Source organism: Panicum virgatum, chromosome 2K, assembly GCF_016808335.1.
Source record: "Panicum virgatum strain AP13 chromosome 2K, P.virgatum_v5, whole genome shotgun sequence".
Lineage (NCBI taxonomy): Eukaryota > Viridiplantae > Streptophyta > Magnoliopsida > Poales > Poaceae > Panicum > Panicum virgatum.
In genome coordinates, this window is record NC_053137.1 from 65,436,482 (window position 1) to 65,460,610 (window position 24,129).

General features: G+C 41.6%; 3 protein-coding genes across 3 annotated transcripts; 1 reads left to right on the plus strand and 2 right to left on the minus strand.

Annotated features, from left to right (window-relative positions):
• The first annotated feature begins 780 nt into the window (after positions 1-780).
• On the plus strand, positions 781-4,865 carry LOC120694640 (novel plant SNARE 13-like). The gene is made up of 10 exons (XM_039977824.1): positions 781-1,110; positions 1,325-1,417; positions 1,538-1,631; positions 1,718-1,755; positions 1,932-2,023; positions 2,119-2,198; positions 2,396-2,452; positions 3,618-3,710; positions 3,792-3,866; positions 4,433-4,865. Exons 1-10 carry the CDS (start codon positions 1,034-1,036, stop codon positions 4,532-4,534), a joined length of 801 nt encoding a protein of 266 aa, XP_039833758.1. The 5' UTR covers positions 781-1,033; the 3' UTR covers positions 4,535-4,865.
• Positions 4,866-4,942: 77 nt separating this feature from the next.
• On the minus strand, positions 4,943-11,056 carry LOC120694639 (serine/threonine-protein kinase haspin homolog). Its single transcript, XM_039977823.1, has 15 exons — positions 10,818-11,056; positions 10,612-10,723; positions 10,424-10,504; positions 9,208-9,307; positions 8,711-9,132; positions 8,496-8,619; positions 8,313-8,425; positions 7,961-8,072; positions 7,756-7,848; positions 7,606-7,667; positions 7,081-7,223; positions 6,119-6,189; positions 5,987-6,039; positions 5,462-5,531; positions 4,943-5,357 (listed from the first exon to the last, which is right to left on the minus strand). Exons 1-15 carry the CDS (start codon positions 10,831-10,833, stop codon positions 5,199-5,201), a joined length of 1,731 nt encoding a protein of 576 aa, XP_039833757.1. The 5' UTR covers positions 10,834-11,056; the 3' UTR covers positions 4,943-5,198.
• Positions 11,057-11,685: 629 nt separating this feature from the next.
• LOC120694638 (kinesin-like protein KIN-12E) lies at positions 11,686-22,992 on the minus strand. The gene is made up of 33 exons (XM_039977822.1): positions 22,476-22,992; positions 21,927-22,082; positions 21,756-21,839; positions 21,557-21,676; positions 21,366-21,479; positions 21,196-21,288; positions 20,925-21,085; positions 20,786-20,860; positions 20,359-20,446; positions 20,207-20,265; positions 20,043-20,106; positions 19,892-19,957; positions 19,533-19,679; positions 19,341-19,445; positions 19,004-19,200; positions 18,801-18,870; positions 18,667-18,723; positions 18,358-18,437; positions 18,135-18,192; positions 18,006-18,062; positions 16,846-17,916; positions 14,699-15,898; positions 14,509-14,616; positions 14,112-14,263; positions 13,935-14,022; positions 13,770-13,844; positions 13,463-13,699; positions 12,941-13,039; positions 12,777-12,851; positions 12,630-12,688; positions 12,422-12,533; positions 12,151-12,246; positions 11,686-12,075 (listed from the first exon to the last, which is right to left on the minus strand). Exons 1-33 carry the CDS (start codon positions 22,899-22,901, stop codon positions 11,935-11,937), a joined length of 5,790 nt encoding a protein of 1,929 aa, XP_039833756.1. The 5' UTR covers positions 22,902-22,992; the 3' UTR covers positions 11,686-11,934.
• Between the last annotated feature and the right edge of the window lie 1,137 nt (positions 22,993-24,129).

Below are 24,129 nucleotides of genomic sequence, written 5' to 3' on the forward strand. Positions count from 1 at the left end.
TTGAATTTGTTACTTATTTTCTCTTTTAAACTAATTACGTAGTATGATATTTCAATTTATTTTATCAAATTTTAGGCCGATCCAATAAAAAAAAGTGGGACTTGCATCCCTCCTCTGACCACATGCAACCAGCCTGAATTCCGATCCTCGAAGATTCCACAATCATGCAATTCGTGATGTGGACTGTGGAGCGTTTTCGCACACATATTGAGAGTATTTGGGCCGATATTTGGGCCGCTTCTCACCGATCTGACTGAGGCTAGCAGGGCCCAAATACAAATGGATCCACGACCAGGCATCTATTTGGTTGGTGGGCCCCTGCCGCAGATAGAGACGACATCATGGCGGCCCACTGGGCCGGAGCAGGTGGATCGAAACCGGCTTTGTGACGATCACCTCCCTCCCTCTTCCGGTCCTCCCAGAAGGCCAGAACCCAAAGGGAGGAGTGTGTGTGGGCCTGTGACAGCGCTTGCCACCTAGCCATCGCATTGCTTTGTGGCAAAGAAATCAAATCCTTTTTTTTGAGAAGCGAAGAAATCAATCCTCTAAGGATCCGGTTATTTCCGGCAAAAAGAAGCATTTTCGCGTTCGCTTGCAGGTACATGAATTACATGCATCAAAGAACTCATCAAATTTTGTGACGAATAGGGCCCGAATTCTCTCTTGTCCTATCCTCAAAAATTCAAAATAAATAAAAATAAAGATACACCTGAGCGGAGCAGCAATAATCACCTGCTTACTCCTGCTGGCTGGAATCAATCAACCCCCTTGGCGATGGCGAGAGCTCACGAGTCGCAACACAGCTCATACGCGTGGGATCACAGCTCGGCCCGAGCCCAGCTCACCCAACGGCTCGCACCACCAAACCCACCCCTGGCCTCACCTCCTCCCGACGCCAACCGCCGCCCTCCACCGGAATGCCGGGCTGACTGACGGCTGACGAGCCCGACCACGAGGACGCGCCCCGCACGCCGCCGCCGCCGTCGCTCTTCTGCTCTGGGTGGGTGGACCCCGCGAGGCGGAGCGCGGAGCCATGGCGAGCGACGTGCCCATGAGCCCCGAGCTCGAGCAGGTGGACGGCGAGATCCAGGACATCTTCCGCGCCCTCCAGTGAGTCAGATCTCCCCGCCGCAAGGCGCTTCTCTCCCTGTCAATTCGGTCCCTGCTGGACGCTTCTAGCTGCCGTCGGCTCGTACAAAGTGGAGTGAGCTGACGAGGGATTGCTCGCCACTTTGCGGCGGCGGCGGATTTTGGCAGCAATTGCAGCCAGCTGCTTTGCAGTTACCCCTCGTGTGCTAACTCCGCGTGCTGATGCTTGCTGCAGAAATGGGTTCCAGAAGATGGACAAGATCAAGGACTCCAACAGGCAGTCCAAGCAGCTGGAAGATCTCACCGGGAAGATGAGGGAGTGCAAGCGGTGAGTCTGGCCAAACTCCACCCTGTGTTCCGTCGATGCAACACCCCTGCGCGAACTGAACAATCTGTTTACCTTTTCCATCTACGAGCCCTTCTGTAAACGTGTCCTGTTCTTCTGCAGCTTAATCAAGGAATTTGATCGCATACTCAAAGATGAGGAGAAAAATAACCCTCCTGACGTCAACAAGCAGCTAAATGACAAGAAGCAGTTCATGGTTGGTACTATAGTCACTTCTTCGCTAGTGTATCTTATGTGGTTTTCCTGCACAAGCATAATTTTCTTTCTTGCGTGTTATAACAGATCAAAGAGTTGAATTCCTATGTCACCTTGAGGAAAACGTAAGTGCATTCAAATCTCTCTCTTATGATGCCTTTAGAGTTGAAATATGTTGGGATGTTTCAAATGCTAAAACTCCATGCCCCATTTGCATATTTGCAGCTACAGTGATGTTTTGCTCCGTCACAGTTCAATTGATTCTAAAATGTATCCACTGCAACTCTTTTTGGTCTTGCAGGTACCAAAGTAGCCTTGGTAATAAGAGGATTGAGTTATTCGATACTGGTAACGATCAAGTGGCTGAGGACACACCAGCTCAAATGGCATCAGGTGGTCATCGTTGACTTATAATATTTCTAGTAAAATCCTCTCAAAAATTTTATATGTGCTGACCTTCTCTTTAATGTGCCTGGATGATTTTACAGAAATGTCAAATCAAGAGCTCATTAGCGCTGGAAGGAAACAAATGGACCAAACTGACCAAGCTATTGAGCGTTCAAAAATGGTATGCAACTAACATACTCCTTTTCCTTTCCTTTTTTTTAACCAACAAGAAAAATCTCTGCTATTGCACTGAGGAGTAGAAAGATGCCATAATTCACATACTCGGGTTGCCGTTAAAATGATAAGAAAAAGAACAATGCATTTCTTCAGCTCTTCCATAAGGAATTCTACAGGAACCTAAGAACCTTTTTCTTGTAGGTTGTAGCACAAACTGTTGAAGTTGGAGCTCAAACTGCTGCAAATCTGGCACAGCAAGTAAGTTTTCTAGAATAGTAGAATGGTGTTTTCATTCCAATTATCAGCATTGTAGCCTACTTGGATGCTAACCCCTACTTGTATGCACTGAACATTTTTCACTTGGATATGCTACTGAACTATTATGGGCTGTAGGAACTCTTTTTTTTTTAACCTCCCTTTTTCCTCATCTGTGCTCATTTTAGGCACCGGTTTTGTTATGTTTTATGCTTTATCAACCTGGCATGATATTGCTTCTCTATCCTCATGAAAGAGTGGGTCTTGAACAGTTTTTTGGGTAAATTTTAAAGAGGTGATTTGTGCTACTCATTGCCAGTCTATCCTGCCAAAACCTAAAGGGCTTTAATTTCTTGCTCAATAACCATCTCGTGCTACAAACCATGGTAATTTTATTGCAAGTTTGGCTCTCTAGGCACTCCTTTCTATGATCTTTTTAGTTTTTACCATACAGCTTCAGTGAACGCTTAAAATGTTGTGCTCCGTTTCTCCATTTCGAGTATGCTCATAAGACTTATTTAGAACAAAGAGTGACATACTGACATGCCTTGTACTTCCATTTTCCTCCAAGAAAGTGGTTTCAGTCAATACCCACACTTTCTAGCACAAACATTGCTTCACATTTTATTCATGAGGTGGGACTATAATACCATCATTAGATCCTTCCATATTTTAGCTTGCGTCAATGTGGATATGTTTGTAAAGGCAGAACATATTTTCAATTCACTTCTGATTTCTTCATGACCTGTGTGACCTGTGTGTTAGCGCGCCCCACCTAGCCAACCCGACCATAAAACCCAGGTGTTATAGTGGGAGGGGTGGGTGCTTTTATCCATAGTCCATCATTCCCCCTACGGCGTGCGAGCCCGGTGTAGCCCGCAGCAGGTTCTAGTGCCCGGCGTAGCCCACAGCAGGTCTCAACACATGAGAGGCGCAGGGGAAATCGCGCAGCGGAAATGCGTGGCCGGGTGGGTTCGAACCCGGGACCTCGGCTCTGGTACCATGTTAGCGCGCCCCAGCTAGCCAACCCGACCATAAAACCCAGGTGTTATAGTGGGAGGGGTGGGGGCTTTTATCCATAGTCCACCACTGTGTTTTTCAGGGCTAGCTTCAATAAGTTTTAGTTTCTGGTCTAAATTTATTATCTCCTTACTGTCTAATTCTACAGACAGAACAAATGAAGAGGATCGGCAATGAGCTTGACTCTGTTCACTTCTCCCTGAAGAAAGCTAGTCAAATGGTGAAAGAGATTGGTCGTCAGGTACTCTCTCTGTCAGCATGTATGTGTATCGTTTGATATGCAAAGTGACAGTACCTGAACTGATAAAATCTGTCATTTCAGGTTGCAACTGACAAGTGCATTATGGCGTTCCTGTTTCTGATTGTCTGTGGTGTTATTGCAATAATTGTTGTTAAGGTATGTTATTTTCTTTGCAAGCTAGCGTTTGATGCTTGTTTTTTTGCTCTACCTAAACAGTATTAGTTGTGCTTGGAGCTTGGTGTTAAGTTGAGTGACAGAACCTTCATATATAAAGGGCAGTTAGAAGCCAGTACCTCTAGTAGTGCAATTCCGTGTGGTCGAGTCAGTTCTATCTATCGTTGTGGCATCTAAGCTTACTTTCCCCATAATCCATGAAAAGTTTCAGAATACCTCATCCTTTTGTTATTAATGTTAAAAAAGTTTTCATTACATTTTGGGGAAAAAAAGTGGCGCAAGTTTGACCTTGCATCTTTAGAAGCAGACGATTGTTAATTAACTCAAAACTAATCTAATGATGACCGAGAATGGTTTGAAATCTGAATGGTGTTGCAATTGCCCCCCCTTGCAAACAAGCTAGCGCTTACTGCACCCAAACATACTGATTTGTCTTTATTTTGATATCTTGCTCATCTCTTTTCCGTTAACCATTTAGGCCCTTGCCATTCTACTCCATAAGGTTTTCTACACTGTACAATCAATAACCAGGTCTGCCTTTCTCGCAGATTGTCAACCCGCACAACAAGAGCATCAGAGACATCCCGGGCCTGGCACCTCCTGCTATGAACAGGAAGCTGCTCTCCATCGACCCTTTCGGAGGACTCTGAACGTTGAAAGGTTGCCCGTGTAGGGCAGGGGGGCAGCACAGTGCTATTGTGATCCACTCATCCACTTAACACGATGTCACCATTCTTTTTCGCTTGTAAATTGTCTCGTGTTGGTGTTTATATCGATCCATTCTTTCCCTATTGGTGAGTAGTAGTTCTGTGTTCCTAGCGGCACTCGTGTTGTGTATTGCACGTGATCCCCTGGCTTTCTGGTTGCCTGTGTATACGCGCGGTAGTGATGTGAGATTGTGAATGTGAGGTTTCACGTTTTTCATGTTTCTTTGTTGCGACTGTGTGGTTTGTGAACATGATTGAAGGTATCTGTTTGCTACTTGTCTGCACTTCTGCCCGGGGCGACATAGTTGCAGAATACGCGGAGAAAGACTATCATTCCGGCAGAGCAATGGATGAACATGCTCCAGAAACACCCGAATCTGGCCACGGTCAGGACCGCCAACGTGATAAATTATGCACACTCAAGTTACAAAAAGCGCCTGGGCAACAGCCAACTGCAAGCTCTCTTGCATGCCCGGGGCTGACGAACCTGCGTTCAATCCGTTCTGTTCTTCTGGATCACACGCACGTCAGGTGAATTAGTGGTTGCACATGGCGAAAAGTTTAAACCCTAAAATCCTGAACCCCCACAGAGATTCAATCTGCCAGTTCACAGATCCGACTCCAGCTGCTGCATTGGAAAGAGCTGCGCGTCCTCCAATAGTATATCACTGAAGAAGGGATCGGCGAGACAATCTCTAGCGGACTCGCACGATGCCAGACGTTTTTTGAGCGAGCGAAGCTCCCGGTCCACTTTGGCACCAAGCGCCTAGTATAAAGTGTTCACAAAGGTTACACATGCAGGTGGATTCGATGCACCGGCCACAGGTAAATCAGTAACTAGTGGAAAGTGAAGGGGAAAGATGAACTCACAAGTGATTTCGTCTTATGCAGCACCATATCTACAAGGTAAATTAACCACACCACGTTGGTCTTTGGGAAGCTGCAATACAAGTAGAGAATCAGTAACAATCCTGCAATCATGTTTTGCAGATGGAAAATAGTTCCCGAAGCATTTCAAAATTCTTGTTCTGAGTAATTATTTTTACCGGTCTACTCCCTCTGTCCCAAAAAAACAAGTCATCCTAGGAATTCTAGGACAAATTAACAAGAAGATAAAATGACCAAGTTTGCCCCTATTTATTATCCATATTTGACACTAATTGATTCTTGCATGCATATGCACTTCCTAAATATGGTAAGATGTCATGTTTTTTGGGACAAATTTTGAATTCTAGAGTGGCTTATTTTTTGGGACAGAGGGAGTATTTATCAAGCTTGGGCATTTTGAATTCTTACTTAATGTTCACACACAATTAGCATTTCTCCATGTCATAAATTATAATGGAAACCCAACTTGGCATGGGCAACAGAAGAGGACTCTTGAGTATTATATACCTGCCCTCCCAGTGTTCCTGGGTAATATCTCTCATCCTTCGATATGTTTCTGCCTGCACACACAAGATCCATATAGATTAAGAAAACACACAATGTTTTATCATACTACTCTTGGGGATATCAGAAGCAAACCTGCTTATCTCCTCTTTTCCCTTGAAATAATGCAGGATCCGCAGACAGGTCCAGAAAGAGAATGACAGTCCCTGGAGAATAACATTGTGAAGAACCATGAGGTCAAGGAACATAAGAGAGGCAAAATGTTACAGTGATGTACAAATATTCTTCAAATGACCGGTAATCACTTATGCACTAGGAAAAACTGACTTTCAAAAGGTCATTGATGCTGAATGTGTGAGGCGCAAACTTCAATAGATGTCTCATGAATCTACCTCATTGGCTCTTACCATATCTGAGTGCTCCCCAACTCTCTTCGCAGATTCAACTTATGAAGATGACAAAAAGTGCAGCAGAATAAGAGCGAAAGTGATAGCTATTCTTGAATAAACATACATTTGCCATCATCTACAAAGCATTCTCATTTCTCTTTTCACCATGAAGGCCCGGAAGTTAACACACTTGTGAAGCTGGCTTATGACTGCATGGATAGGACGGATGTGCACCTCAGCCCACCAGAGCTTCAGTCCTAGATTTTGCACTGGTGCCCACAGTAAATTTCTAGAGTGTAGACAACCCACAATCCCAGGTGATATCCGTGTTGTGTTTGTGGAGTGTCTACCTTGTGCTCTCTGCTCTATAAATGAAATTATATACTTAGCTAATTCAGAAGGTTGTCACATCCAGGTTAAAGGGATTTCTATTATCCAATTATGACCCCAAGCATTTGGAATTCCCTTCTATCAGTTGCAGCAATTATTCATTTGAATTTCATGTGGGGACAAAAGTACTATAATTGTCAAAAAGATAAAATTAATCACCAATATCAGAGAAAGGTTACATAATTGTAGGAGTTTTCTTCTGTTTCAACATTCTGAATCACAGAGTGATGAAATTCATTGCAAAAAATAAAAATAAATTATAAACTTTAGTCTGTTAATGAGCATAATAAAATCTGAACTAAAATTTCAAAGGTGCACCTGTGTTCATCCGTGAAAGAGTGAAGTCAATTATGGAGACATTCAGACCAAAAGTTCTTGCAAGCATCCTCTTCCCTTGAAGAGCAAAGCTCATTGTATGATTTGTGTCTGAATTTTCATCTTGAGCCAAAAGAATGTTACCCCTGCCATGCCAAGCACATTGTGATGGTAAGTAAAATATGAGAACCCTTGGTAACATTCTCATTATAAATTTTCATAGCAAGTCACATGATCCACTCCTTAAATCTCCACTACCTAGAATTGGCACCAGTTCAGGCATGACTATTTTCTACCTACCTGCTCTATCAAGCACCACACGAACTCGTACAACTCTAATGACAAAAAACAGTTTTGGCATTTCAAAATAGCATGGTACTGTAGAAGTTAATGTATTTAAGTAAGAGATGTATTTTCTCAATTTTATCATAAATCGAAGCTCTTGTTTCATTATATATGGAGCGATATTGGCTCTGAGAATCTAAGTTAAAGACATGAATCAACCAAAGCTGTGGTGAGAGGACAAACCAGTGCAAATCTCTATGTTCAAATTCACAAGCACTTTCAGCTACTGCTAAGGAAGCAGTAACCTACATCAACAGAAAGAAATATTAGTTATGCTTAAAAACTTTGTAGTTCAGCTCACAGATATACTCTTAGCCAATGCATGGTGCATACCTGAACTAGTAAACTGCGAGCCTCATTGTAATCAACCAGAGCAAAGCTTTCTAGATCAGTACCACCATCAGCTAGCACAAATACGATGTAAGACTGAAACAAAATTTGCTTATGTAAGAAGTAGATAATTTATAGGCACCGTACGTTTCTGATGTTCCACCACAATTACATAATGATATTTTGTTTCTCTGAAATGAGAACTTACCTGCTCACTTGTAAAGTCCTTAGGATGATCATTTTCTGATCCACATTTGGCATCATAGTCTTCCCAAGCACTAATCAGACAAGGGTCATATGGTCCACGACAAACCCGAAAGCTGCAAGAAATAAATACTTGAGAGGCACTCAAAACCAGGGTATTTACTGTTATGCACTACCTTTGTAGAGACAAGGTCAAAATTATTTGTAACCATGCCAGGATTTAATCATTTAACACAATTTCTAGATAAATGGTGTTGTAAAAGTTTGACAGCGTACACGTTCTTCAGATTAGCTACACTTACAGTAAAGATTTATTTAAGCATTTTCCCATTGCAAAGATTATGAAAGACACATACTCTTTTGTTTCAATGAAGCCATTGCACGAATCCTTTTTCTCATCACCCCGGTTTGATCTTAGATTATTAAGCGTTAGAGAAAGCAACACTTCCTCAAGTATTTCTTCTGACCTCTACAAAACAGCACCACATCGTGAGTACCAGAAAAATACAGACTGAAGAACACCAATTAATGAAATAAACCTTCTGGGTTTCTCCATTGACTATCAAGTCTCCGTCAAAAGGAACAACTTTGCAAACAGTCGTTCCAGCCCTGTAGGCCTCTCCGTATGTTCCTTCACCTAACTTCTTGATGCTTTCTAGCTCGCTATTTTCATGAACAACTTCATTAAAACAGCGAACCACAAAACCATACAGAAAATGGAACAATATTTATGTTAAATGGTTGTAGCACCTACCAGTAAGCGGAGAAAACTTCTGCGAGTGTGACTGGTTCAGACTGTCTGCAAACCATGAGGAGCTGCTCAAAAGCAGTCAGAGCTTCACCACTCCATGGAATGCTGGTTTCAACAGCCTCCTCCTTAATGTTCAGCTTATCGAATGATGAAATAATGTTGGTTTCTTTTGTACTACTCTTTATGATCGGCGTCTCCAAGTCCATGGTGACAAACATGGGCTCAGATAATACGCGTCGTGCAATATTGGAAATTTTCCACCTCTCCAATATTGCAGGCAGATCATGATTGATGGGATTCTGCTCCATTCCTCTGGTCCATGAGGCCTTGGGAGAAGGACTTTCTTCCATGAGCTCAAATGCATCAACTTCTTCAAAATATGTCTTCTCCTTCCTCAAGTCCGGAGGGCCACTTGGAGTTTTCTTCTGTAAACAGTATTGGCAAGCTTAACAAGTAAAGTGCTACATTGGTAAATATGCCTGTAGCAATATTAGACTCACCACTTGGTTGCACGGTTTGGGTGGTCGTTTTTGTGCTCTGCAGGGCTTTTGTTGGTTTTGAAGATTTGCACCAGGAGCAACAAAAATACTCTCTCTTCCTCTGTCAAGTTTCACCAAAATATCATTAGAAGCTAAAACTTACTTGACAGTAGTATAATAATTGATACGTAAAAAATCTCCATGTATGATAGGAATAAGCTAAAACACAGAAAGTATATTAGATTCTAGTACCAAAATGACAGGGCATATCAACTTCCGGAGACAAGATAATTTCTTTCCATTTTTTATATATAATACAACTTGAGCATAAATTTATCATGTTTTTGCGATAGGTCTCTAGACTTACTGGTTTCTTCCATTTCAATCCTTAATTACTCGAATTTGTGTTAGAGAGTTCCATGACCTTGCTGAGTTAATGCTGCTTTAGGGTTTGTGAACTTGCTAAAATAAGGTCGCTTAACCTCATTCATTAGCTACATACTGAAATGGCATTATATGAACCTAATGATTATTCCAAAATTTGAATCCAAAAGCGTAGCTGCCTATGGGATAAATAGAGGTCCAAGGCATCAGTAAAAAACTAAAGATCATAAATATGGGTGAAATGGCTGGCAGCCTAGCACCATATGTGGTGAGGTAGCCAACCCGGGATTGATTTCTCCCTTCTACAAAATTATCAGGAGGGACGTCTGCCCGTGTTTGTGAGGGTCCAGGTTCCAATGTTACCCTAGAGCCTGGCTAAATACCCTAACTGTACCAGTTTAATAAGGGCTAATCGAGTCCACCTCACTACCTCAGTACCCTATAGCAATTATAATGATTGTAGAGTGTCCTCTTGGAAATTTCTCCAAAAGAAGATAAATTAAAATACAAGCTCTGAATTCAAGCAATCCACTATGAGATAAAGCCAAATATGCGAGGTAGGACCCAACAAGGAGAGGCTTCAAATCTCCCACAGTTTTACTCAAAGTGCATTAATTTGGAGAACAAATCCTCTGCCTACCAATCTTCTGTGACTCTTACTCTTCCCCGAAAGGACATAACCTACCTACCCAGGTTCGAGTTTGGGATACCTTATAAAAATAGTTTTACAAAAAGCCCCAAATGATGTATGATATCCCGAACAGACATGTATCAACTAAAATGGAGCCAAAATGGTGAAACTAGCTGCCCGTTCCATGATTTTTGCGACTGAAGAAATCGAAGGTATGCGCACCTGATGGAAAGCGACCGGTTCCAGCTGGTCCTCTTCCTCGGCACGAAGCTCGGCCGCTGCTGGCCGCCGAAGCTGCCCGTCCTGCGTGAACCGAAAAACGCATCACCGAATTGCGCCGGAGGCAGTCCTAAATGCACAAAACCTAGAACCAAACCGCCGAACGATCGGCAGCGGCTAGGAGCCCTTACACATCCATGTTCCTCCGGCCGGACGACTGCTCGACCTGGCGGCGCCCGTACACGACGGCGATGTGGGGCGGCCGGAGCCCGCCGCTGGCCACGATCTCCGACCACGTGTCACCTGCACGTGGAGAGGGGCGAGCAGGTTAGTGGGCGGCGCTATATCTCCGAGGGGTCGGCGCGGCCAGGGAGTGGGGCGCGGCGTGTGCTCGTACCTTCTCCGGATGCCATGGTGTTCGGCAGCCGGCAGGAGAGAGAGAGAGAGAGGTGGACGGAGATGGAGCGTCGGGTTGGGTTGGGGGGCGGGGGGAGGAGGAGTCGACGCGGTGAAGATTCGAATGGAGTCTGGGGATGGAGTGCGGGTGTGAATTCGAATTCGGCGGCCGGCCGTTAGCGAGGCCGAGGGAGCGAGGACGCCGGAGGAGGGGAATTCGAGGGGAAGCAGGACGAATGGACGATGGGCAGGCGGCGGGCCGGCGGGGGAGGTATCGCGGGCTCGGGGGAATTGGGTTCGGCCGGGTCCACAAGGGGTTCTACTGGGCCGGTCAAGTAGTGCCCGTCTGTTTTTTTCTTTTTGACACTCCGTAAAATTTAGTTCTTTTTGGCGTGTGTTTAGTTCTTTTGGCGTAGAATACGAAGTGTGTTTAGTTTGGTGTAAAATTTTTAAAGTATACGGATACACATTAGAAGTATTAAACATAGACGAATTTAATCTATCATTAGTAAATATTTACTGTAGCACCACATTGTCAAATCATGGCACAATTAGTCTCAAAAGATTCGTCTCGCAATTTACACATAATTGGTTTGTTCTTTTATCTACATTTAATACTTTATGCATGCTTGCTTGGTATCGCTATTATTGCCATAATTAACAGTAGCTTTGTGACGCGTTGTGATTTGCGTCTCGAAGAGTGTGCACGATTCGTGAACACGCAGGTTGATCCATTTCTAGACTTCTGAACATTCCTGCTGTCGATGAGCAGTAAGCTGAAATTTAGCAAGGTTCAGCAGAACTTCAGAAACCTGTGATAGCCATCCGGCTTCAACTGGAGCCGTAACCCTCGGTCACAATTGTACAAATGAGAAAACGATATCGGTGAGATCGTGTCATTTTCGAGCCGGTTCATGTAGTATAGGGGGCATGCAACACCTACTCTACGCACAAGCAGCAACGCGAACATTACATTCTCAAATTTACAGGAGTGATGTACACGTGTAAGGTTTCTTCTAGTCAATGCCATTTGGACCCAGCAAGCGAGGTCGCGCCGCTGCCAATCTACAAACACAAGCAGTGTCCGACGGCTAAGTGGCTAACGGACCAGCAATCCTTCAGCGATGTCGGCCGTGATGCGTCCTCGAGCTTCTGGTCACGTGGCTGCGCGAGTGTTCGTGCCTCGCGTGGGAGAGGAGCATGTCCGACTGGGCTAGCCTCCTGCTGAACTCGCTGCTGCCATGATGCTGCTTATCACCCTGCAGAAATGTTTCGGTAATTAGGACGCATAATTAACCGCCAAATGGTCAGCATTTCTAGTGAAGGTGTCTCGCCATTCGTGGATTTGTATCTGGTTGGTTTGATCCGAGTAGCAGTTCCATGGTCTCGTCCATTTCCACGATCTTCTGTTGAAGGTTATCTTTCTCCATCTACAAGAAGACCCAAGCACAGTTTAGAGCTTTAGTCAGTCTGGGAAGGCTTGACAGAGCAATATGTTGTCCACGTTTCAATCTTAAAATTTTCGATGGCATATGAGGAAATTTTCCTAATAAATAGCAGGTCAGTAGCAAAACAAAATTGGGAAGGAAGTTCTTGAATGCAGACCTGTAACATGTCTATCTGTGCTTCCAACATTTGCTCCCGCTGCTCAAGCTGTTCAACTAGCAGTTGAGTCTCCAATAGATCTGTCTTCCTTTGGTCCATGTCATCAAGCAAGCTTGAAGAAACAAAAATCCAGCATGGTCACTTGATTTAGTAATTTCAGCTAAAAGCAAAAATGATCAGATGAACAATTCAGGAATAGAAGTTTCACCTGTCCCTTTCCAGAATGAGATGACCAAGTTCTTCTTTGAGCACCTCGAGTTCTGCATCCTGCAGTGGCAAAACAGATAAAAAAATGAGGAATGCCATCTCACTCTACGATGCAACTTGGTAAAACACAGATTTGTTAGTGGCCTACCTTTGCCTTCGATTGTTCAACTTGTTGCTGAGATGCTATTAACAGCTTCTGCAGTTCTTCTTGGTCAAGCAGATTCTAGACACGCGAACAACAAATCTCACTAAGCAAACTGCTTAACAATAACACGTAATATCTAACAGCCTGGAGAAACTACTGCCACTTACAGCATAGTTTGTCATGTCTAGTTTGACGCCAAGTAGTTCCCTTATAATATCATGCGTCATGGTATCCACAGCGGCCAATCTCGATGTCAGCAAGCATACCTATGCTCAAGAAGGAAAAAAATATTAGCATAAACTTTAGGGATGTTGTTAATTTGGACACTGAATTATTGTGATACTGTGATTTACAATTGACCATGAAGATGGAGCATGGTCACTAGTATATTTTTTCTGAGAGGATCAAGTTCTCAAATTATTATCACAGGCACAAAATTTTGTAGTAATGTATCACATTTTTAAGCAATGGTTTCAACCAACTAGCTTGCATGGTGGCATAGATATCAAATTCAGACCAGTAAGCACAGTAAACCTCATTATAACCTTACAACAGAAACACTGGGACAATTTGAGACAATACATACATTCTAATTTTTAAAATAGAGTACCCTTTAAAATATATCATGACTGACCAGTGCTAAATAATTCAATCCAAACTGCTATCAAAAAGCAAAGGAACAAATTTACCTCTTTCTGTTTACCATTAACCAACCCTTCGAGTTCTTCAATACGTTGGCGTGCCACTGAGATTTCTTGATCCTTCTCAGAGTTCATTTGTTGAATAATGCTAGATATGCACCGGAAAGGCGAACCAGATCCTCTTGCTCTCCCCAAAGGCTTTTCAATTTTGGCATGGACAGTCTCAGAACTAGATTCATGTGGACCAAACTTCTGTCTAGAAACCATTTTCTCCAACTCATGATACTGTACAACAAGAATTATTAGCACATCTGCAGTAACGAATAGTTATAAATAGTAGAGCAGTGTTTCATACCTTCTCCTGATACAACAAAGATTGTGCTTCTGAATGCAGGACCAACTCAGCAATATGCTCTTTGTATTGCCTAATCTATATAAATGGAACATAGGTATTGGAAGATTATTTAAGAGGAGCCAGGGTTCAAAAACTCAAATAGTTGTGCATAAGTTCGACATGTACCTCATCATCTTTACGTTTTGCTTCCATCATGAGACCTTCAATCTTCCTTCTAACATCTTGATGTGCAAGAATCTCAGCTTGCAATCTCCTATGTTAAAAATGGAACCAAGTGAAATAAGCTCACAGAGAGATCTTATGCGGGCCTCACTACAAAAAACAGTTGAATAGAATTCTTACTTTTCTAGACGACATTTCCCTTGACACAATTCCTCAGCAGCATCACATTTTAATGTTTTTTCTACAGCAAGCATGTCATCAACGGCTTGTAATTGGTCTTCAGATTGTTTATGCAGCTGATAGTTCCTTACTTCCTCTTTAAGGTTGCATACCTTTAGTGAAAACAATAATGTATATGAGTCAATGGTTCTCCTTGTTCCCACATTAATCCGTGCATAGTTACATCAAAAAGCTCTTAAGTCTAATGAAAAATGCAAACTTGTGCTTCTAGTGTTGCTTGATTCGAATCAATACGATATATGAATTACAATCCTATTTAGAAACCATGTATTTCATTGTGACAAGTTGCCTGATAATAAGAGAAAGCACTGAAGGAAAAAGAGAATAAAGAGCCTACCTCTTCCTCGAGTACAGTTATTGTTCCTTCAAGTTCTTCAACAGATCGTTCAAGAATCTTAACCTCCTCCTCTTTCTCTTCAGCATAGATTTTACTAGTCTCTGCAGTCTACAGAAGCATGACAAGCGAACCCATTTTCAATTGAATTCAGAGTTATGGCTGGGGCAAAAAACCAATACAAAACACTTACTTGACGAGCTTCAATAGCAGCAGCTTCATTTTCCTCAGATAAAGACATTACCATCTCAAGCTTGACCCTTAACGTAAGTATCTCTGCCTGGAGATTTTCCTTATCACTACTCATTATTTTAATGCTATTATTTAATTCCTCAATATCTGACACCAACTGCCCCACTTCAGAACGATTTAACAAAAGTATTTGGCTCTCCAATCCCTCTATGACACCCTCTTTGTCTTCCAACAGCACTTTTATTTCACTACTCTTCACAGTTTCCTCGTCCAACATCACTCTCAAATCTTTGTTCTCTTTCAATAGCGCTGATGATGAACTTTGAGATTGCTCTAACTCTGATCTTAAAATTGTGATTTCAGCACCATTTTCAGCCAGTTCTTCCTCGAGTGCCTTTTGCTTTTCCAACATGTTTTCCATTGCATTAGTTTTTATATCTAGTTCTGTTTGAATGTTGTTAAGTGCAGTAGATATTTCATCAGCTTTATCTTTCATATCTTTCGTGTTTGAGGTATACTCTTGAAGTAGTTTTAGGTCAAAAGACAATCCTTCTGCAATATTACTCTTCCTGTCAAACTCTCTTCTGAGTGATGCATAATCTGTGCTATAATCAGATCGAGAAAAGTTAGGTTTACTGCTACCGCATTGACAATGTGACTCTACCTGTTGACAAGCAGACCCACAAGCATTTGCATTGAGGTGCCAGAACTGCTTTGTATATATGCCTTTTTCTTCTATAAGTGATACCATGCCAACTATATATGACCTTGACTCACTTATACATCTCTTCAATTCTTGGCCAAAAGCAATAATCTCTGAGCAAAGAGCAAAGAGTTCTACTGTAGAGACCCTTTGTATTTGCTGAAATGACCCCCTTATTATAGCAGCAAGCTTTGCCATCTCTACTACACAATCATTTATCTGTTGATGCAATTTGTCATACCTCTGTGATGCAGAAGAACTTGATGCTTCAAGTTCCTTCAACTCACCGATCAAAGAAGTTTTCTCAGATAATAACAGTTCCACCCCTTGCCTGCAATTATCTCTTTCAAGTTTCAATTCTTCATTAGCCTTCAACAGAGCTGAAAGCATAAGTTCAGCCTCTTCCATGGTTTCTTGAGCCGCCTCAAAATTTGAAAATAAAGTGAGAACCTTATTTGATTTGTCTTCAACAAGATGTATCACACTATCAAGCTTTGACTGCAAGATTTAACACAATGACATTCCACATTATCGATCAGATTTTCATGACTCAGAAAGAAAACATTAGCTGTGGTGTACGAAGAAAGCTGTAACTTTTCTTTGCGTATAGAATTTCAAGCAAAACAAAGTTTCTGTTACATATTTTAATTGGTGATGCTGATGTCATCACCCATTTGAAACTATATGTTTACAGATGGTATGGAAGATAGAGAACTTCATATGTAGAAGCATTGACTATACAAATTTTTATGTGCAGCACTTGATCAGTGTCTAGCTGCAAATATCGTAAGCCTTCACATAGCAAGGGTCTATGTAGCATAATTTCTAGCCTGCACTTGATCTTAGTATAGTTGCCTAAAAAAAGCTGTTCAATTTAACTTTTCTGTGCTGGTCTGACAAAATATCCAACAGACATCATGACCATTAATATATGTTAGCAGAATGAGCATGTATTTTGAGCCACATATACTAGTAGCTTTCCACATGAAAAAGTTTAGCTTTTGTGTGTAGTAATGATCAAGAATTTAAATACAGATGCACACATTCTACAACACCAAAAAAGACATAAATATATATTCAGTGATGAAGTACATCACCAGATCTGGAAATAAATACTGTAATATATAGCAGTGCAGAATCTGCTTGTGAACCATCATTGTGATCATTTCCTAGCAAAAGAATGTAAATAGAAAGCGGAAGCAGCCTACGACTTGGCATTTAGTTATAGTAGAGCTGAAGAAGTGATACTGAGAGCAGGTAGGAACTTGGATAATGGATTCAGTCAGTTTAATGACGAACAATGCATTCTGAAAGTTTAAACTCAATCATTGCTTGTTTTCACCAGGTTAGTTTGTCTTTCAAATAATATCTTCCACTATTCACATAACACAACAGATGCATACTTCCAAATATGGTATATGGCTGTTGATTAGCTTGGAGATTACCTGATAATCTGGATCAGCTTGACTGACTGTTGGTCGATTTTCATCATCAGGATGTTCCTCAATCATGTCAACTGAACTATCAGGCAATATTGGGTCATCACAAGAATGTCCGGCTGCCGTTTCTGCAGAGAGACATTTTTCCGCATTCAAATTGTTCTTGAGTTCTTGTATTATACAATCCTTTTGGTGCAATAAACCTACTAGCTTCAGTTCTTCCTGAGAGTTTTCTTCATTATCCAACTGCTGAGCTTCAGTAATTGCAAGAGTTGCACCTCTTAAAATGTGCAACTTTTCCTTCACTTCCCTGCCAATTTTCTGCGCAGCCTGTAGTTCAATTTGAAGTTTGAAGATCATCTTTTCCTTCTCAATGCTAACCTTCATAGCCCTCTCCACATGTTCACTTACAGAACTATTACTGTGAGGAAATGAACTAATCATATTATTAATATTCTGATATGCATCATCTAGTGATCTACATCCATCTGTTAAGAAGCTTGTTAGATCAAAAATAGCAGCCTCCCATTCTTCAGACAGAGAAGCAATTTCTACATCTTTTGCAACAATAATCTCAGAAAGCCTGTTACTTTCTTCAGCCATAATGACTAGCTTCTCTTTGAGCTCTTGATTTGTTCTTTTAAGGTGCTCCAACTCATCCTGTGATTGATGATTCCCTGAGTTCACTATTTCAATCTCTTGACACAATAAAGTCTCGTCATGCAAATGTATACCCATCTCTGGAGCTTTTCCATGGACATGATGTTTTTCATCTTTCTCTAGAAAATTCACCTCATTTAGAACAGTATTTCTGTCAAGTACATTATGCGAAGGCCCCATAGCAAAGTTGATGCAAGGAGACAATACACCGTCATACTCTGACACCGTTGTTGGATCCCTGAAATCACGTGTTTCTGGATCATGCAAATGAGAAGGTGACTCCAGATCTTCACTATTAATTTCATAAGGTAACTCAAGTTGAAATGATTCTGAAATATTAGTCATGGTCCCTGCATTCATGAACTGCCTGGTAACATCATTTGTTGATAAAGATGAAAAATTCTCTCCAGCTTGATCCTGTTATGAATTTAAAAGGAAAACAAAATGTAAGCCATGTGTAGACCTATGGTTATGAGTTATATACAAGAAAAGAGTAAATATCCCACATTTTGCATCGGATTGATGCTTGTGGCCACAACGTTATCCTTTGCCTCGGGAGCAACCTGAAAATATGATGAAAGAATATGAGCATCCAAGCGGTGACTAATTTGGAGGTTGTGAAGATGCATACTTACTTGATTTGTGCAAGGCTTCTGGTATTGTATCAGTTCACAGCGAAGCTTGTTTACTTCACTGCGATCAACATGAATGGTCAATTGATTATTAGATTGTTTAAGGTTCCAGAAACAAGACATAAGGTGTTTAACAGTTAACATAAGAAGTAGTTCATGATAACAAAAAAAAACTATATATGTGTAAATATACATCGAGATGTAGGATAGATGTAAAAGTACTCACCGAGCTAACAGAACATTGTTTTCCAAGCATGCATCCAATTCCTTCCTGCGGTTGTCAAGCTCCTTGATGATCTCATCACCCTAAAGCCATTGCATCCAATTAGGAAAATAAACTTAGGCTGTTTCTCTTATGTGTTGAGGCAAATTAAGCTAACTTCTGAACTATCCTACTTTCCCTTACAGGTTATACTTATAACATCATTATATTGCTTGATAAAGTTTTATGCTAAGCTTTTGGCTTCCTTAGCAACAGAGAACTTGAACCACATTGATGCAAATAAGTAATGAACCAAAACCAACGAGAACGCACCTGAGTTTCTACATTTTTTGGAGCTGTTGTGTATTTCTGCTCAAGAATATGAAGGAACTACAGAAGGAGAAGTATCAGAATAGCATGTAAGATTTTAAAAAAATGAAAAAAAAACTCTGGAAGGTTGAATATACATGATTGCGCAAGAGAGATATCTCTGTCAATAACATCTCTCTTTCCCCTTGCTTGTAGAAGTTTTGAAGCCTGTATGTCAGTAAAGTAGAATAAGGTACAACCGGTTTATTCGTCAAATGCACAAAAGGTCCCAAGTTACTATGTAAAATTTGTTGTCTGCAACAAAACCACTAGGAATTCAAACTTTACTAGTGGACATTACATTGTAAGTTCTTCAATCAATCTCTTATTTTCCAATGCAAAGTGAGTCAATTGAGGATTTTCATTGATTTGTTCTTGCAATAGCTGAACTTCCTGGAACAATGCAGCATTTTCATCCATTGAGTGTAATTTTTGTTTTTCACCACGTAGTTCAAGCCTCCTCCTCAAGCGTTGTGCATCAGATTCCATCAGGTTGACCTTTCAAAACAGATAGCTAGTATCACTATGAAAAAGCATACACTACTCTTCCATATAAGAAGAAATCTAGTATCAGTATGAAAGCAGATAGTTCTCTTCTTTGATGCAGTTGAGATATCTTCAATAGAATGTAGTATTACCAAACGGTTCAAATGCTGTATTTCCGCTTCCAGTTTCCCAATCTTGGTCTCTGCTGATTTCTCTCTCCTGAGGCTCCCAACCAAGACATCTTCTAGATGACTAACCTGTTATTAAATGTTACGATTAGTTAGTTATGTGTGTTACTATACAGTTATCATAATTTACCAAAAGGGAAAATCATGCACTGCGACCTTTTGCTTTAGGATATTCAGATCACAGTCTGGTCGACCGCCTACTCCACACAAAGTTTTGAATTCATTTGCAAAGTCTGAATCAAGCAGCTGCAATCCAGGTGATCCAGGACAGCTTTGCTGCTTCTTCAAGCATGTCAGTTGATCCTGTTAGGATGAAGTCATGCATTATACAAATAATTAACTATAATTCGTGCTAGATGTATATGTATCTTTTGTAGTTTCCCCGTTGTATAAGGGGTTTTGTGCATATTTCCTAATACCTGTACATGTACATATTCGGGCCTAGAGCCCTCATAATGAATACAAGTGCTATTCATAACAATTCGATAAAGGAGTTTTGCATAAACAATCTTTACCTTTAGTTCCTCTATCTGCCTTTGTAAAGCCATAATATCTCCAGAAGCGTCTTCATTTACTTTTGCCTAGAATAAGTAGATGGATCCCCAATTAAGTCAACAAGGAAAAACTCACATATATTAAAAGAAATTGATATACTTGAATAGGTACATTATTTTGAATTAGCTTTGCACGTTGAGCAAACTTCAAGGTACTCAATGTCTCACTGGAAGAACTGCAATAGAGTAATTCATAGATTGGTCAAGGCGTCAAGCACATTGTGAAGTATCTAGAACAATACTGAATAGCAAAAGTAAAATAGGGAAGATGGATACCAAATAGATGGGCTGACATTTGCAACAATTGTCGTTTTAGAGTTCCCTCCTAAGGAATCCTGGCAAAATATGATAATGAGCCAGAGGAAGCAATGGACACAGTGTGAGGAGAAGGGGTATTCAGGAGCCTGCTTTTATTCTGTATTTTTAACCTGGAGGAGAAATGTAAGCCTAGAATCTCTATAGGGAACATGACGGTTTCTCCCATTAGCAACATCCACTAGAGTCATGATAACAAGCCTGGAACAGAATATAGATGGATTATAATTGTGACATGCTGATATAATAACAAAGGTTTACAGAAATTATGAACTTCCATGCACATGTTATTTTCTAAAATTGTAAAAATATATTATTCACGAGTAGTCTTCATCTGGTGATGAAATAGGGCAGTCTTCATGAAATAAAAAGTACAGTTAACATACTAGTGATACAATATAAGCATGAAGTTTGCCTTGCTAAATACAACATGTTCACAGCTGGATGTACACGTGCAGTTATTTACTCTTGTTTCAGGTCCAAAAAGGATGATCAACACCAAAAAAGTATGTAGAATATTGTCAGAGAACAAAAGGTTACCCAAGGGTTGACAATGATCTATTAATGTTTGCAGCTTCTTTCAAGCGTTCTCCTTCAGCACCTGAGCTTTTCTGCCTAATTTGAACACAGTCAATAGTGTGAAGCAAGAAAAAGATTGCTACATTATCATGTCACTCACCTCTCAGAACCAGCAAGATCAACCAAATTCAACCTCCCAAAACGAAGGTGTGTCATTGAATCACTTTCCCAACGGCTCTCAATTACACATGTAAAGACACTATGCGAGCGGCTGCTCTCCCTATTCATATTTGTTGCAGCCATTTTCCTGTTTGCAACCCCCTAGAAAAATATTTTAGGAACTTCATTGAAGTAAGCTATCAATTAAAAATTACAGCACCTAGATATTCAGATCCAAAAGACGAACAATAAAGAAGTAAACATTCTATCACCTGTAGCAATAGCAGCATAACATCTTTAACAGAAGACACATAACATTCCATAAGATTTTCGACGTATACACCTTTCTTTATATCTTCACGGATCTACAGAGAAAAATAGATGTCAGATTTCACATTCAGTTCATACAAGATGAAGCAATTCCCACTCATAATTAGCTCACCTGAAGATTGGTTGATGATGGTTCGAGTAGATCAGTTATCTGTTCATTGTAAATCTCCAGAAAAGAGCATTTGCAGATATATTTAAGCTTTTCTTCTCTCCGGCGCTCTTCTTCCTTCAAAAATGTTACATTTAAGTTTATTAATCAACAATAATTCAGTAAAGTACTCACCTGAAATACAGACACCTTACCTCGTTTATCCGTGCAAATAGATATTCAAAGATGCGAGGTGTCAAGCCAGCATCCTTACTAAGCTCACTGCCCAACTTGGAAAGTTCTCCCATCATTGTGTAAGTTTTTCCACTTCCCGTCTATAAAAGTATAGTTATCAAACAACATATATTCAGATGAATTCTTCTGCAAGCACAGAATAGTGCAACTTTGTCTTACCTGACCATAGGCAAACAAACAGCCATTGTATCCAGACATGCAGTTCTCCACCATTGGCAGACCCACAACTCTGAATAGCTTTTCCTAAATTGTTGTTGACAAAAAAATTGCTTAGGCTAAAGGGACACTGATCCAAAAAGGAATAGAAAACAGTGCTAGCACACTAGAAACCTGTGATATTGTTTCACATGCAACATGATCAAAGGTGAACATTGTTTCAGGAGGTCCTGTCCAGCTCAATGTCTTTGAGCTATCCTGCAGCAAGCATCTTTTGTGACCATGAGAGGCATTCTCGGCATCACTAATTGGTCTTATCCGTATCAACACCTGTAGAAACCACATCAAAAGCCGAAGCATTCACTTGTATTAGCTTCAGAAACCTTACGAGTTACGAGTGTTTCGTATATTTTTCGAGTTGGCCACATATTTAATCACAATTAGCGTGATGCACGCTCCCTGTAAATGGAATGTTAGAACTCAACGAGCATGACTCAGCATTACATGATGGTTAGATATGATTATATGATGTTCGCAGTTTTCCAGTTAAGCCAGCATAATAGAAGGATTACTTGATCGTCATTTGGACCATTAATCCATTATTATTGGGGATTTAGGGGGCACGGTTGCCAATCCAGTTGACACAGGATGATTATGTACTTCTGTATTGCTTCTACTGGAAAACATCAGGAGGGCAAAGGATCAAGCAATAGACACCCAGACCTGCACATTGCGATCCTTCCAGAACGCGGGATCCTCATCGAACTCGAAGTGTGGCACCTCCAGTCGCACCTCCGGCGCCGCGACATCACTGGGATCGAACACCCTCCTCGCCGTCCCAACCGACGACGTCCGGTCCCTGGCCCCAGTTCCCGCCGCGCAGGCTCTGGGCGTGCCGGCCAGCGACTTCGGCGTCACCGGCGCGGACCGCGGGTTCCGCCCCGGATCCGCAATGGCCGCGAGCGGCGACCTCGGGGGCAGCGAGAAATGCGGGACTGAGGCGGCGGGGTGTGCCAACGCGGAGGAAGAGGAGGAGGGCGCGGCGGCGGCGAGGTCGTCGTTCTCGTTGGACTCCGCCGCCGCGGAGGCGCGGCGGGGGCGCGAGGCGGAGGCGCGCCGGCCGCCGGCGCTGGCGCCGGGCGCGGCCATCGCGGAGGCGGGCGGGGCAGTGATGCGCCGGAGTGAGGTGGAGAGTGAGTGGGAGCGGGGCGGTCGGAGGCGGCGGCCAGTAATGGCCGATGGGGTCTGCCTGGTCTTCGGGCCCTCCTCCGCTCCAATTCAAATTTGAACTGCGAGTGCGTACCAGGAGCTGGATCTGATGAAGGCTTCCGGGCTTCCGGCTCGACCGTTGATACAGTTGCTGGCAGATGGTTATCAGGAAAGCCGTTGGCTTAGCTTCATTCATTAGTGGTGATCTCCACTTTTGGTTGTTTGACGGCACAGTCTCACTGGGAATGTCATCGGCACAGTCTCCACTTAGTGGTTATCAGGAGATGTGTTGTTTAGGCCAGTCTAACTAGAAATGTCATCGGTACAGTTAATAAGACTGTAAACTAGGTAATCGAGATAGAAGAGAACACTCCTATTGAGATTGATCTTAGCGTACAAAAAAAAATCCAACTGTATACTTCCTCCATCATGAAATGTAAGAAATTTCGCTTTGTGATAAGTTAAAGTAGTCTAAATTTGACAAACGTATAGAGACAATATTAGCATCTAAAACATCAAATAAGCAAATTATGAAAATATATTTCATAATAAATCAATTATTCTCATTTGATATTTAAAATATTATCACTCTTTTTATAAATTTAGTCAAACTTAGAATAAACTAAAATGCTTTACATTTTAGGACGGAGACCGAGAGAACTACAATTTGGCCAAATTAAATGCAATAAAATACATCCGTATTTTTTAAAGTACATTTTAACCACATAGTGTTGAAAGATAATACTTGATCTCCACTTTTGGTTGTTTGACAGTGAAGATTAAAGTGGTCATTACATCGCTCTCCGTAAGGCCAATCGCAATAGGAGTGTTATATGAGTACCATACCATGAGCATTGTCAAACCACATTAGCAAATTTTGTTGACACAGCAAAGTCATTTATGAAGCGGAAGGAGGAGGAGTTTCGTAGTGTCGTGGTGTGCAAACCCACAGCCGGATGGTGTAGTGCACCCGCCTAAACTCAGAGGGTGAGTACTCGGGGGTAGCTAGGATTAGTCCAATCTAGATCAAGAACATGATGAACACAGCAAGTTTAGAGTGGTTCGGGCTGCCGGAGCGTAATACCCTACGTCCACTGTGTATTGTATTACTTGTGCTCTCAAGAGGTTGAGAACGGGATTGTTCGGAGTGAATCCGAGCTTGTGTTGT